Source organism: Eleutherodactylus coqui, chromosome 3 (assembly GCF_035609145.1).
Source record: "Eleutherodactylus coqui strain aEleCoq1 chromosome 3, aEleCoq1.hap1, whole genome shotgun sequence".
Taxonomy (NCBI): Eukaryota; Metazoa; Chordata; class Amphibia; order Anura; family Eleutherodactylidae; genus Eleutherodactylus; species Eleutherodactylus coqui.
The window spans coordinates 301,586,114-301,599,760 of NC_089839.1; the positions used below are offsets into that span (position 1 = coordinate 301,586,114).

The window sequence follows — 13,647 nt, forward strand, 5'->3', positions numbered from 1 at the left end:
GTCTACACGTCTGTGTCCCCAGCAAGACTCATTATATGGCATGTCACCGCCGCTGCTCTAAGGACATTGTGCAAGCAGCAGAAAATTGATGACTCAGAACAAGCGGGGAGATGCAGGCTTCGATCTCATTCAAAAACATAGAGAAGCGCGGGTGCCAGGACGGTTATATAATAGTGTAGAACAGCAATGATCAGGACCAGGTGGAAGATCCTGGGCCCTGGTGCAAGTGTGGATGTGGTACCCCTCTACCAACCTCACCCGTAATACCCATAAACATACCACTTCATGAGCTGCCATATGTAATGCAGCAAAGTGGTATATGACAGCATCACTCATGGCAGACACATACTACTTGGGTGGAAGCTTTGGCTATGCTTTTGCTGCACCATTAATGGAAGCTCACAGTTCTCTGGAACATCAGGGTGGGCTACAGAATTAAAGGAGTTCTCCAAGATTACAAAAACATGGCTGCTTTCTTCCCAATACAGGGTCAGACTTGTCCTTGGGTTGAGTTTGATATTGCCTTGTGTGGAGCAGAGTGTTAATAATAATAAACTTTATTTGTATAGCGCCAACATATTCCGCAGCGCTTACATAGACGGGGAATACAGAAAGACAAAAGTACACAAATTACAGAACCACGGTTACATAGTAATCAATTGATGGAAACAATAGGGGTGCGGGTCCTGCTCCAATGAGCTTACATACTACGAATAGTGGGGTGATACAGAAGGTAAAGGGGCTGGAGATGTGCACGGTATGGCGGGGTGGAGATGTGCACGGTATGGCGGGGTGGAGATGTGCATGGCATGGTGGGCTGGAGATGTGCACGGTATGGCGAGGTGGAGAGTGAGGGGTGATATACACATAGACAATGGTCAGACATTTAGCCGTGTGACGGCAGAAACAGTATGACTGCAGGAGCGGTTTATGATGGCTAGCAGGGATTGCAGTCAGTAGGTCAGGGAGCATGTTATCAGGCGGAGTACAGAGGGGTTTGTTTAGGGTATGCGGTATGCCTCCCTGAAGAGGTGCGTTTTTAGAGCACGCCTGAAGTTCTGCGAGTCCTGGATTGCTCGGGTAGGCATTGGTAGTTCGTTCCAGAGGACCGGTGCTGCTCTGGAGAAGTCTTGGAGGCGGGAATGAGAAGTTCGAATTAAAGGGGCGCTCAGTCTGGTTTCGTTAGCAGAGCGGAGAGCCCGGGCTGGGTGATGGATTGTGATGAGGGAGGCAATATAGGGGGGCGCTGCACTGTGGAGGGCTTTGTGGATGAAGGTGGCGAGTTTAAATTGAATTCTGTATTTAACGGGCATCCAGTGCAGTGACTGGCACAGGGCAGAGGCGTCCGAGTAGCGGCTGGACAGGAAGATGAGCCTGGCTGCCGCATTCAGGATGGATTGGAGAGGGTAGAGTCTGTTGCAGGGGAGGCCGATCAGCAACGAATTGCAATAATCGAGCCGGGAGTGGATGAGGGCAACAGTGAGCGTTTTTATCGTGTCCACAGTGAGAAAAGAGCGGATTCTTGGGAATGAAGCAGCAGTATGCAGTTCTAAGCTCTTGCTCATGACCCGAAAGTTGTGGGTTCAATTCCTGCATGGTTGAGGTAGCCGGCTCAAGGTTGACTCATCCTTCCGAGGTTGGTAAAATGAGTACCCAGCTTACTGGGAAGGTAATAAATAAATTACCTGAAAGCACTGTGGAATAAGTTGAAGCTATGCAAATAACAAGTCCCTCCCATTTGTACTTAAGCCACATTCACTTCAATGGAGTTGAGCTCCAATACCAGGCACAGGTGTGGTCGCAACAGTTTTTTTGTTTTTTTTTCCAAAGCAATATGACTATTACAGAGCCTGTAAAAGTCAGAAATGGTAGCTCCCATTCCACTAGGTGGCACTGTGAAGAATTATTCCATTATTCCATAGCTTTCTCCCAGGAAGCATTGCATGGCTTGTAAGACTCTACACCCTTGTGGTGCTCTCCATAAGGCAAAATATTACCCCTGGACTTTAGAAGAAAGCAGTCATCGTTTTCTAGTCCTCTATTATCTCTTTAAGGGGTTGTCTGGTTTAGAAAATACTTTTTTTAATATCCTTTTAGGAAACCTTGAGTTAATAGAGGGAAGTTTTGGGACACCATCCATTAAAGGGGTTGAACTAAGATTTCAAGTTATCCCTTATCCTGAGTCCGCCTTTGCTAGTCACTGCAGGGGTAACTTCACTTCCACAATGACCTCAGAATCAATGGAGCGCTAAACAGGCATGCAGGGTCGTCACCCCATGCATTTAAATGGGGCTGATTGAAATCCCATTGAAAGTGACCAGAGCTCCATTTAGTCTTCTCCTTCCTAGGGGTGGGGGGGTGCAGTGATCCCACAGTAAAGAGAACTGGGAACAGGGAACTCCCATTCTCGAGATCGGCAGGGGTCTCAGTGGTGAGACCTCAACCATCAGCAGGTTATCCCCTATCCTATGGATGAGGAATAACTTGAAATTCTTGTACAACTCCTTTAACTGGTGTGCAGAGACACTGTAAAACGTTTCTTTCTATGAGGAACTGATACATCCATACATTCCATGGACAGCTCATCGATTTCAATAGGCACTATGTAATGCTTCATTTCTCCTGTGGGGGTGCTGCAGGAAAGTTGAACACTTACTGGGGAAAATTGGCTTCTACCTCATTGGGGTTTTTATTGGGGAAGGGGGGGGTAATAGGCTGAACTGGATGGACATATGTCTTTTTTCAGCCTTACATACTATGTTACTGCATGTTTCTCCTATTGATTGCTGGGGGAAGTCCTAGTATGAGGACACTCTTTGATTTACTTATTTTTTTAGGTCCCTTCTAATATGGTGAACAGCCTAAGCCAATTATTTCTATTCCTCCAGACTTTACAATTATACTTCACTTATTCAGGCAGGTAGTCTTCTTTTGGCCTGAGGTTGCCTGGACATAGTGCATGGGCCCACATGTTTTGATCAATATATGCACTAAGAAGCGTACACCTTTATATACTTAGTATATCTAACAGTTATGAATTTTATTCAGATATTAAAGGCTGAGGCTCATGTTTCTTGCAGCCATGGCTTACGTGCATCTACGCTGTTAATGTATTTGTTGGAAGTGCTGACTGGATTGGTTTGTTGGCTGTTTCCATTCATCCACATTTAGCCAGGCCAAGAGTAATGGGGGCCCAGAATTAAAGAACGGTGCAGGTCCCATTGGTTGGACCCATGTTTATCAGGCTTTCATGTGGCTAGGCTATGCCTGTCCCAGGTGAGACCCCTTTACCTTTACAATACAGGTGAGATATGTATAGATGTTTCTACCTGTAACTTCTTATCAGTAATCCTCTTCCATTGTTGGAAAGGTTTAATTCTCCCCAGAGCCGGCTATAACAACCATCTCCGGGGATACTAATCCTTCGTAATCCGGAGACACAAAACAATATTTAATCTGGATACACAGATTATTATCTCTGATCTCCTGTTAAATATCAGTAAATCATCTGCACGCCCTGGATATTATCTCGGTAACATTCCTACTCAACCAGTCCAAATAAACATCCAACAAAAGGGTCAACCCTAAAACTGTCCTTATACAAGGTCTAGTTATAACTGGACGGAATCGGTGCACATTTTTTGATTCCAACATTTCTAGTTATTTGCTCCAAGTGTTTTCTAATGCTGCCCCTCCAGCTGCTCCGACCATTGAACTGAATGGAAACCCTACTGGGGGGATATGGGATTATTAGTTCCTAGCAAGCAGGTAGACTCTCATGTGGTTCTTCCTCGCTATTAGTAGAAGTGCCGTCCCTTGGGTACCCACAAGGCCCAAAGGAGTGACTGCAGGAATAATGTACTGTGGTATGAGAGGCAAGGCTTGAGGAGGCAAGGAGGAGAAAGGTGTATGAATTGAAGAGTAGCCAAACTTTAGGCTAACTTTTTACATGTTAAAGTATTGATTAGTGTGGGGGGCGCGCTGTAGAGACCCACGCTGATCGCTAGAACAAGGGGGCTGCAGCCAGCGCTCAGAGATCAGTAGTGGGACCCCCATTGATCAATAGTTTTGAAATGTCTCTATTACATGTAAGGAGTAATCAGAAGGTCCTGTTCCAAAGCTTCCAAGATGGCTGACAATGGTTGAAACAACCATTGAATCTACCAGATTAAGTCTCCCATGGCCCTGAGCTGGATGAAGACTGTGGGCTCCCCGTGAGGCTAAAGTTTTAAGATGATTTGACACTTACAACAGATGTACAGTACCAGAACCAAATACACTGCATAGATACGGTACCAGAACCAAATACACTGTATAGATACGGTACAAGAACCAAAAAGACTGCATAGATACGGTAATAGAACCAGATAGACTGTATAGATACAGTACCAGAACCAAAAAGACTGCATAGATACGGTACTAGAACCAGATAGACTGCATAGATACGGTACCTGAATCAGATAGACTGTATATATATGGTACCAGAACCAAATAGACAACATAGATACGGTACCAGAACCAAATAGACTACATAGATACGGTACCAGAACCAAATAGACTACATAGATACGGTACCAGAACCAAATAGACAACATAGATACGGTACCAGAACCAAATAGACTACATTGATGTAATACTAGAAGCAAGGAAATACGAAAGAAAAATACCATTTATACTAACTACAAATAACATATCCATATACAGTATAATGGTATAGTAGATGCCTGCACAGATCCATTAACACCACGATGAAATAAATACTACCGCAGGCCATGTTTTCTGGGGTTTTTGGTAATATTTACTGTATCCCATACATATTTATTGATAGTTTGGGAGTCTCAGCATGAATTGGTATGTATTTTATGCTGTCCTGTGATTGGCTGCAGTGTTATCACCTCCTAACATACGGACACTACCAGTGGTTTTAGTTACGGTTTTTGTGCGCTCTCTAATAAGACATATTGTCCTTCTTTTCTTTATGTCTGGCGGCTCTTTATGTATTACGTTGTTTTTTTTTCTTTTGTGAGGGCTTATTCACACAGGCAATACTCAATGAATAGAACCCATTGATTTCAGTTGGTTTGTTCACACGAGCGCATTATGGGTGCGCATTTCATTTGTGCAAAAAAAAAAAAACAGCATCTTCTATTTTTGTGCATAAAGTGAACTAATTTAACTTAATTGCCCATTGAAATCAATGCGCATGCAAATTCCCCCCCAAAAACACACGCTCTATCGCAGCAATACGCAGCACAAATGCAGGCGTAAATGCGCTTGCGCCCGTGTGAAGCCGGCTTTAGTATTGACTATCCTATATGACGCATAAAGGGTCCTTTAGACGGGCGTATTTGCATGCGCAATATGCAGAGAATAGAAATGATTGATGTGATTGGGATCATTCTCATTTTCTGTATTTTGCGTGTGCATTTCTTGCGCGTGCAAAAAAAAAATAGGACCTGCTCTGTTTGGTGTGTATTTGCATACAATAGGACCCCATAGAAGTCCATTCAAGTTTCGCACGCAATTTGAATAATTATTCGCAATTCCATGAAAAGAACAATACATCCTGATCTCATTAGGCTAATTAGCCATTTAAATCGGGGCGGGGGTGCATTGCATGCGTGTCTGAACTTGCCCTGTGTGCACAAAAAGTACAGTAAAATGTGCAGATGCGCAAATTCAGCTTGTTCATAGCGCAAATAGGTTGCGCTAAAGCGCGTCCTTTTATCTTTCATACTTTTACATATACACACAGTGACATCTTACAGACATAAGTATACATTTACATGCATAGATCTCACATACACAGACATACTTGTACTCAACTAAGTTCGCACATGACTTGCGCAAAATACGCGTGCAAGAAAATCTGCAGCATGTCCTATCTGGGCGCATATTACACGAGCATACAAGATAATAGATGGCCATGAGCGGCACACAGTATGTACGCAATGCCATTGTATATTGACTGTGCGTCGCACGCGTTTACCCCGCAGCCTGCCCGTTGCGAGATACACCCAGGCTTATACTGTATGGTGAACGCTGTAAAAAAAAGTCTAAGAACAATGCAAAATTGGTGTGATCTCTTCATCTTTTCAAGTTATAGAATACCTTAGAAGTACCCCAAAATGGAGCCGTTAAAAAAATACAACTCTTACTGCAGAAAAGGAGACCTTGTACACCTCTGTAAACGGGAAAATAAAGAAGGTACAGCTTTTGAAATGCGGAGAGAAGAAACCAAAAAATTGCCTAGTCAGCATCTTTAAAAAGGACGAGTTGTGTGCTCAGGCCGGGGTCGGCTGCATAGCTTTGCAAACTTGTTTCCACTGACTCCACTCACATCATCCATTGATATTCAGCGGAGGAGACCAATCACCGCGCCGGGAGCTGAATCTAACGGGACTTGGTACCATGGAGAAGGGGTGGTAAGGAGAAAACAGGGGCCACTATAGAGTTAATGGGGCTGTGGGAGCAAAGAGAACGCACATATGAAAACCCCAAGACTTCTAGACCGCCATCATGTAACTCACCACAGAACTATAATCATAGAGGAATGGATGGGATTTCTCTTACATGACGTACATCGCATAAACCGCCTGTGCTTCCCCCAATCCCGGCTCGCTCCCCTCGGCGGTAGTATGACCCTGGCGTAAACTTTATCTGATACATTTGCAAACTTTTATTTATTTATTAGCCGTCACACAAGGCCGTGTTACACGGGCGATCGATATCCACAAGATATTCGAGACGCCACAAGTGGATCCGTTCAGCTGAAATCCGTTGACTGCAATAGCCCTTCCATTATGAAATAGAAGTCGAGAACGCCCAACGTGCTGAACTGAAACTTTTGGTAAAGTTCGGCCTCAATTACTACTTCTGAAGTCAATGACCTCCACCAATGGCTGGGCAGCATCGGCCATTCCAATCGTCGGCTTGGTCAAAGTTGTATCAGAGAGTCGGAGCTCATGCATAAGGCATTATTACGGCTTCTTTTGGTACGGAGGTGTAATATGGCTGCCACAGAGGTGCCGGGGCCTCTACTGTACCTCCAGATGCCATCTATACAGAGGCATAAAGAGGCTTTTTGTGTTGCCTCCCTTATGAATGTATGTGTGGAGATATAAGGAAGCATTGCTTCTAGGGGAGAACTTCTCTGTAGGAGTCCAATGGAGCCTTTACAGCAGATCATGGCCGCCGCACGGCTCTGTACTAAGGACCCCCTTAAAGGTTATAAAAAGGGGATGCAGGTATTGTGCTACTTGGGGTGCGAGGGTGGTGGGTCCTTGCACAGCTTCTATAGGTCTCCATAGAGATGCATCGGCCCACATGTACTAAGGGCCCCCATACACGTGAGACTTGTGTCATTCGAATCCACCATTGGGCTGGGACAACTCTCTAATGTGTATGGTGGCGATTCAACTGCCCCACGACCAATGAGGTTGGGGCAAAGAATGTTGGATTTCAATGCCCAACTTTTATGCTCCAAGAGATAATTGGGCGGCAGGACTGGCTGTAGCTTACCTTCCTAAATGCAGGAATGGTCAGCCGCACCACATGTTCATGTGTATGGGGCAGCCGGGAAAACAGCTCTCATACGAATGATCGTTCGTCCAACAGTTGTTGAATGTGTACGGGCATCTTAGTTCACACGGGCACATTTCATTCTGTGTCCTGTCCCAGTCTACAATTATAGGCGCAATACTCCGTGAATAGAACCCATTGAGGTCAATGGGTTCGTTCACATTTATGAACTTCGCACGCATATTTCGTGCACGCGCAATAAAATAGAACACGCTTCATTTTCATGCATATTTGCGCATGAAAGGGCCCCATAGAAGTCTACGGGATGTGTGCAGACATGCAATACACTGGGCAGTTTTGTGAAAAAAGAACTCATCTGGACCTCATTGGGCGAAACAGCCTTTTAAATCATGGCGGGGGGGGGGGGGGTTCTGCACCCATGTGAACAGGTCTTGCGTGCGTAAAAAAAATTACAGTAAGATCCGCCAATACACGCACAAAGGAGACTCGTTCACTGCGCAAATTCGTGACGCTGAAACATGCGCATTTGTACATACGCCCCTCTGAACTTGCTTCAGTGCGACGTACATGTACGCCCGTGTACAGCAGCCCTCGGGGTTTGTGCATGCAAATATTTTATTTCCGACTTTTTTACTTTGATGTGGATCCGTTTCTTTCCGACCCTCCCCAAAAAAGGGCAACACAAAAACTTTTTAACCAAAGATGGTAACAACTGGCACAATGCGATACATCTAGTGCTACAAAGTTGCCAACTAGCTGTCGTTTAAAGGAACAGTCCAGTAAAGCCACTTCATGTAAGCTCCCACATATGCTGCCCTTATTCTCCGCAGGTCATCCGTGGGTTCCCTCGCTCGAGCCGCCGTCCAGCACAAACTTTGAGAACAGTTCAGTCTACTTTACTTGCAAACCCCTTTAAATGCAAATCTAGAACTGCATCTTCGCCGCAGGATAGACTATTCTCCAAGGACCTGATGGGTGTTGTAGTTCCTCGAAAGTGTCCTTGGAATAATATTTGCCTGCAGTTAAATGGTTAAATCACACGCAACTTGATAAAGTAGGAGTTTTCGGGAGGATGACCCCCATCTTCTGAAGCCTCACTTACCCTATGTAGGGGTGACTCATGTCCGCAGCGGTCTAGAGCGCAGCAGCCTCCTTGCAGGATTCCCCTCGCACGGCTCCTTCTCTCTGGACGGATGGCACCCTGGTTGCTAGGATGAGGCACATCATGATGCTTTTGCACAAGGTGGGCAGGAGATGGCACAACCAATGGCAGAGTAAACCAGCCTCTCCCTGCAGTCATTGTGTCTGTGCCCAATGAGCAGCCATGTCCCCGGCGCTGGGCTGAGCTGCTGTGTCATTCATCTGTATCCTAGGAGCCGTCACACAACAAGCTGCAACTCTACACCCTACTGCGGGCTGAGGAGCTTGCAATCCAATTCATGCACCCTATTAGGGAATGTGGAGTTGGTAAAGGAGGTCATCAGGGTCCTCGCCTCTTGGCCAGCATGGACGGCGGTTATAAAGGGGGTCTCTCCCGTTCTGCATTACACAGACAACCCATTGATAGGAATGGGCGCTGTATAAGTCCCCCTTCACACGGGAGAACGCGTATTTGCAGACTTCAGATGGACGGATTTGCGCCGCGCATTGCGTATGCAGAATTGGGCGCGCACGATATGCAGAGAGTAGAACCCATTGATGTAAACCGACCGCGAATGTTTATGCAGCCGCCCGCCCTTCAGACTGGCATATACATTTTTGCGCATGCCTCGGCGTGACGGATTTGTATTACGAACGAGACCCTTTTTGCGCACATATCGACGCATTTTACTGTAGGATGCGTTCATTTGCACAAAGCAGATAACATCCTAATTTAAATGGCGCAGCATATTGTGCATTTGTGTATGCATTGGGGACCTTTGGCGCACACCATAGAGCAGGTCCGTTTTATTTTTTGTGCATACGGGAAATGCACGCAAAAAAAACGAAACATAAAATGCGTACAAACCCATTGATATCACTGCGCAAAAACTCTGCACAAATACGCCTAATAACGTCCTCACATCGGCGAATGTGCGTGCGAAATACACTGAAAATATAAACCCTGATTTCAATGGGTTTGTTCGCATTTCCGTATTTTGTATGCGCTTTTCGGTTAGACAAAAAGTTAAAAAATAAAATAAAATTTCGAACATGCCCTGTTTTTCTGTGTACTTGTGTACTTGAGGCCCCATAGAAGTCAACGGTGGGTGTATAAACGCACGCACAGAAAAAGAACACATCCGGAACTAATTAGCCATTTCAATCAGTGCGTCTTGTTTGCGCCAATGAACATGTACTGGTGGCGCAAAAAGTGAAGTAAAATATGCCAAAGCGTGCGCAAAAAAGCATGATTCATTCTTCAAAAATACAGCATTCAGGCGCGCAAACACGCTTACGCCCGTGTGAAGGGAGCCTAAAAAGGCTCGTCATCAGCTGCAGCTCCGCTTCTGTATACGGTGATGTGTAGCTGACCAATTTCATCTGCATGGGAACGAGAGTAGTGACAATCCTTCGTCCGCAGGCGAATGATCATCTGCCCATATAAAACCATGTTAGCGGCACAATTAACGCGCCGTTATGGTCAGTCACAGACAGAATAGCTGCTCGGATAAAACCACCTGTAGCCTCGGTGGTCACATCAGCATTTCTATATGTTATACTGTCCTCAGAGCACCAATAAGGACATCGTATGCAGTTGGCTCCCCCTAGTGGTGGCAGCAAGTGGCCAGTATGTTACCATTTAAATGGGTTGTCTGTGAAGAAAAAATAGCCGAGTAACAAGTGTGATGTTTAAAAGAAAAAAAGATAACCAATGAACCCTTACTTACCTGTTAACCCCCGATGAGGCCGACATAGAGTCGGGTGTAGATTCGACGGTGAATTCTTCATAGATATGTGTTTGCAGATGGGATGCTCTATCTCATGAGAGGATGGTGAGATACGAGACGGGCATCCCATCGGTCATTCACTATCTAGAATATTTCTTGTTTGCGGGCCCGCAAGCTAAGTCGGACTGCACGTTTTTGTTATCTACGTTTTGTAGGTTGATGGGTCTCCTGGGCATCCCGCTATCGGAAGAAAAAAACTGTGGAGCCGGTGACGTGCCTAGTGTTCTTGGGCATCAAAATAGATATGGTCAAAATGGTTTTTCGCCTCCCAGTGGAGAAAGTTGTGCGCCTGCGACAAACGATAGCGGAGGTGGTCACGCTCCACCAGATGCAGGTGTTGCTGGGCTTACTAAACTTTGCGTGCAAGGTAATACCAATGGGTCGGGCTTTCGCTCGCCATCTATCCTTGGCAACGGCGGAGTACAATCAGCACACCATTTTATAAGAATCACGCGGTCCATGCGAGATGACCTCCATATGTGGCAGGTTTTTCTGCATTCCTTCACCAGGCAGGTTATTTGCCCAATGGAGGAAGAGACGATGGAGGCACTCAACCTTTTTTTGGACGCAGCGGGAAAGGTCGGGTTTGGTGTGATTTTTGGGGATTACTGGTGCAGGGCCAACTGGCCGGCAGAGTGGGAGGAGTGAGGATGGATTAAGAACATTAGGTTGCTTGAGTTCTTCCCTATCGCAGTAGCTTTGGAAATACGGGGTGAGGTGTTGGAAAATAGGAGGATTTGCTGGTGGTCAGACAACGAGGCAGTGGTGCATGTGATCAACCGGCAAACCTCCTCTTCTCCCCCGGTTTTGGCGGTGCTTCGGCATGTGATTTTACGATGTTTACAGTTGAACGTGTGTCTGAGAGCAAAGCATATTCCAGGTTTGGAGAATGAAGTTGCTGACGCCTTGTCTCGTTTTCAGATGGAGGTTTTCAGGGAACTTCACCTGACGGCAGACACCAAGGGCGTACGTTGCCCTATTTTCTTATGGAGCGTGGCAGAGGAGACATGTGGAGACTAGTGAGAACGTCGGTGGCTGAGGCCACGTGGAGAAGTTGTAATGGGGTGTGGAAATGGTGGTTGAGATATACGGGAGGAAGTTTGCCTAAAAGAGAAGCTGCAAGGTCGGCAGTGTTGGTGGATCTGCGTAAGAAAGGCGCAGCGGTGGGGGTAGCTAAGAGACACCTAGCTGGGATAGCCTTCCTTCTCAAATTGCACGGCGAGGTCGACATAACAAAAGCCTTTGTTTTTGGACAGATTCTAAAAAGATGGAAAAAGGAGCAGGGGCGAGTAGACAGTCGCCACCCAATCACCTTTTTGGTTTTGGTGTCAATGATAGAAGCGCTGGAAGGGTTTGCATGGATGCGGCAGAGACGCTGCTTTTTAGAACAGGTTTTTCTTTAGCTTTTTTGGCCCTTAGAATCGGCGAGTTAGTCCCAGTGAGCAAGCGTAAGCCGGGCGGCCTGCACAGAGCGGATGTTGTGGTGGAGTCGTCGACGGTTCAAGTATGTATCAGAAGGTCAAAAACAGACCCGAACAGCCGTGGAGACTGGGTCTCCATAAAGGCACTGGGTTCGTGTTGGTGCCCTGCGGCTTTGGTGAAACAATAGGTTTTACAGGCAGTAATAGCAGACCATTTTCTGGCCCATGCATCGGGCTCCCCCTGACGCGTTTCCAATTTGCGTCAGAATTGCGTTCGGCTTTGGGTAGAACGGGCCTCAGGCCAATGGAGTTCGGCACGCACTCGTTCCGCGTTGGTGCGACTATGGCTTAGGACTGCGGGGTTAGTGTAGAAGACATTAAGCAAATGGGGAGATGGAAGTCGGACACATATAAGTCGTACAGTAGGCCGGATTTAAAAGTAGGGGCAAGCGGTATTTAATATGCGACTAGGCAGGGGTAAACCGAAAAAGGGGGTTTTGTTGCACGCAGTTAGAATCTTGCGGCAGTTGCATTTTATTGGTTATTTGTTTCAGCGGAAGAACCTTGGCAAATTTGGATTGTTGGACATTCATATAGACATTGGGCAGAGAGATGGGCACTGATTCGACCAGTCAGGGGAGGACTGGGTCTTAAGGGGGCATCAGTGCACTGGCTTGGTATTCGAGGACTTCGTTGGTATAGCTTGCTTCCAGAGGTAATTCGGATTAGCAGACACGCACAACGCCGGGTCATCCTGCTGATACATACAAGAGGGAACGACTTGGGCCACGTGAAGATGAATGAATTACTGGTAATGGTGAAGCAGGATTTGCTCCGTTTTTGGGAATGCTTCGAAGAAAAGCGGTTCGTGTGGTCGGACATGGTTAAAAGACGGGTATAGAGAGGAGCAAGGCGACCTGAGGCGATAGACAGAGTCTGAAAAGTTGTATACACAAAACTTTCAAAGTTTGTGTAGTAACGTGGCGGGATCGCCTTACGTCACTGAGAGCTGGAAGATTTGGAATGGAGTGCGCTGAGGGAGGACGGCGTCCATTTGGCTGATGTAGGATTGGACATTTTCATTTCCAGGATGGGTTAGAGGCAGCAATAGAGGGGGGTAGTAGGGTGGGATGTGTCATAGGTGGTAGAACGCATCCCTAGTGGCGAAAGAACTTCCCATGTCAGAGGAGCAAGGCGGTTTATAGCCCGACTTATTGGGTACGTGTGGGTACTCAGTGAGAAGGTGCTGAGATACATGGGAAGGGTGTCGTTTCTAGAAGTTAAGTTTTCAAATTGTTCATAACTTTTATTTAATAAAGCTGTGGCCATCCCACTAAAAAGCCAGAAGGAGTTGAGTGTCTTGGGGGAGGGAATATTTCTGCTGTTGGCAACATACATAGCAGGAAAGCAGACAGACCAACTGCACTTTGGTGCGGGGGATACTGCCGTTCTTTTTTTGGCCTTAGACATCATTAAAAGTCATCAGTCCGGCCACTATGAATTATTTGCAAACCTTACACAGCTAGCAGTGGGGCTTGTAAATTCAATTATGCTGAACCCAACAGGGGCCGTCGCCAATATACGGTATACGTCGGTCCATCTGTTCTCAGGTATGGTGCCTCCAGGGATTGCCCCCCATGACAGCTTCCACTGATTACGGCACACGCTGGCGAGGTTTACTCACATCTAACTGAGCATAGCAATATTACAAGGTACTGTTTATTTGCCATGGCACGTTAACATAGTACGCTAGG

The 13,647-nt window shown here is 46.3% G+C and overlaps 1 protein-coding gene across 2 annotated transcripts in view; it reads right to left on the reverse strand.

The window, feature by feature from the left end:
- ERICH3 (glutamate rich 3) overlaps positions 1 to 8,875 on the reverse strand; it is a 66,013-nt gene extending 57,138 nt beyond the window's left edge. For both annotated transcript variants that reach the window (XM_066597794.1, XM_066597793.1), the window contains exon 1: positions 8,645 to 8,875. In XM_066597794.1, the coding sequence (XP_066453891.1) occupies positions 8,645 to 8,664 (20 nt within the window). In that variant the 5' untranslated portion in view covers positions 8,665 to 8,875. The remainder of the gene's footprint in view (positions 1 to 8,644) is intronic.
- Between the last annotated feature and the right edge of the window lie 4,772 nt (positions 8,876 to 13,647).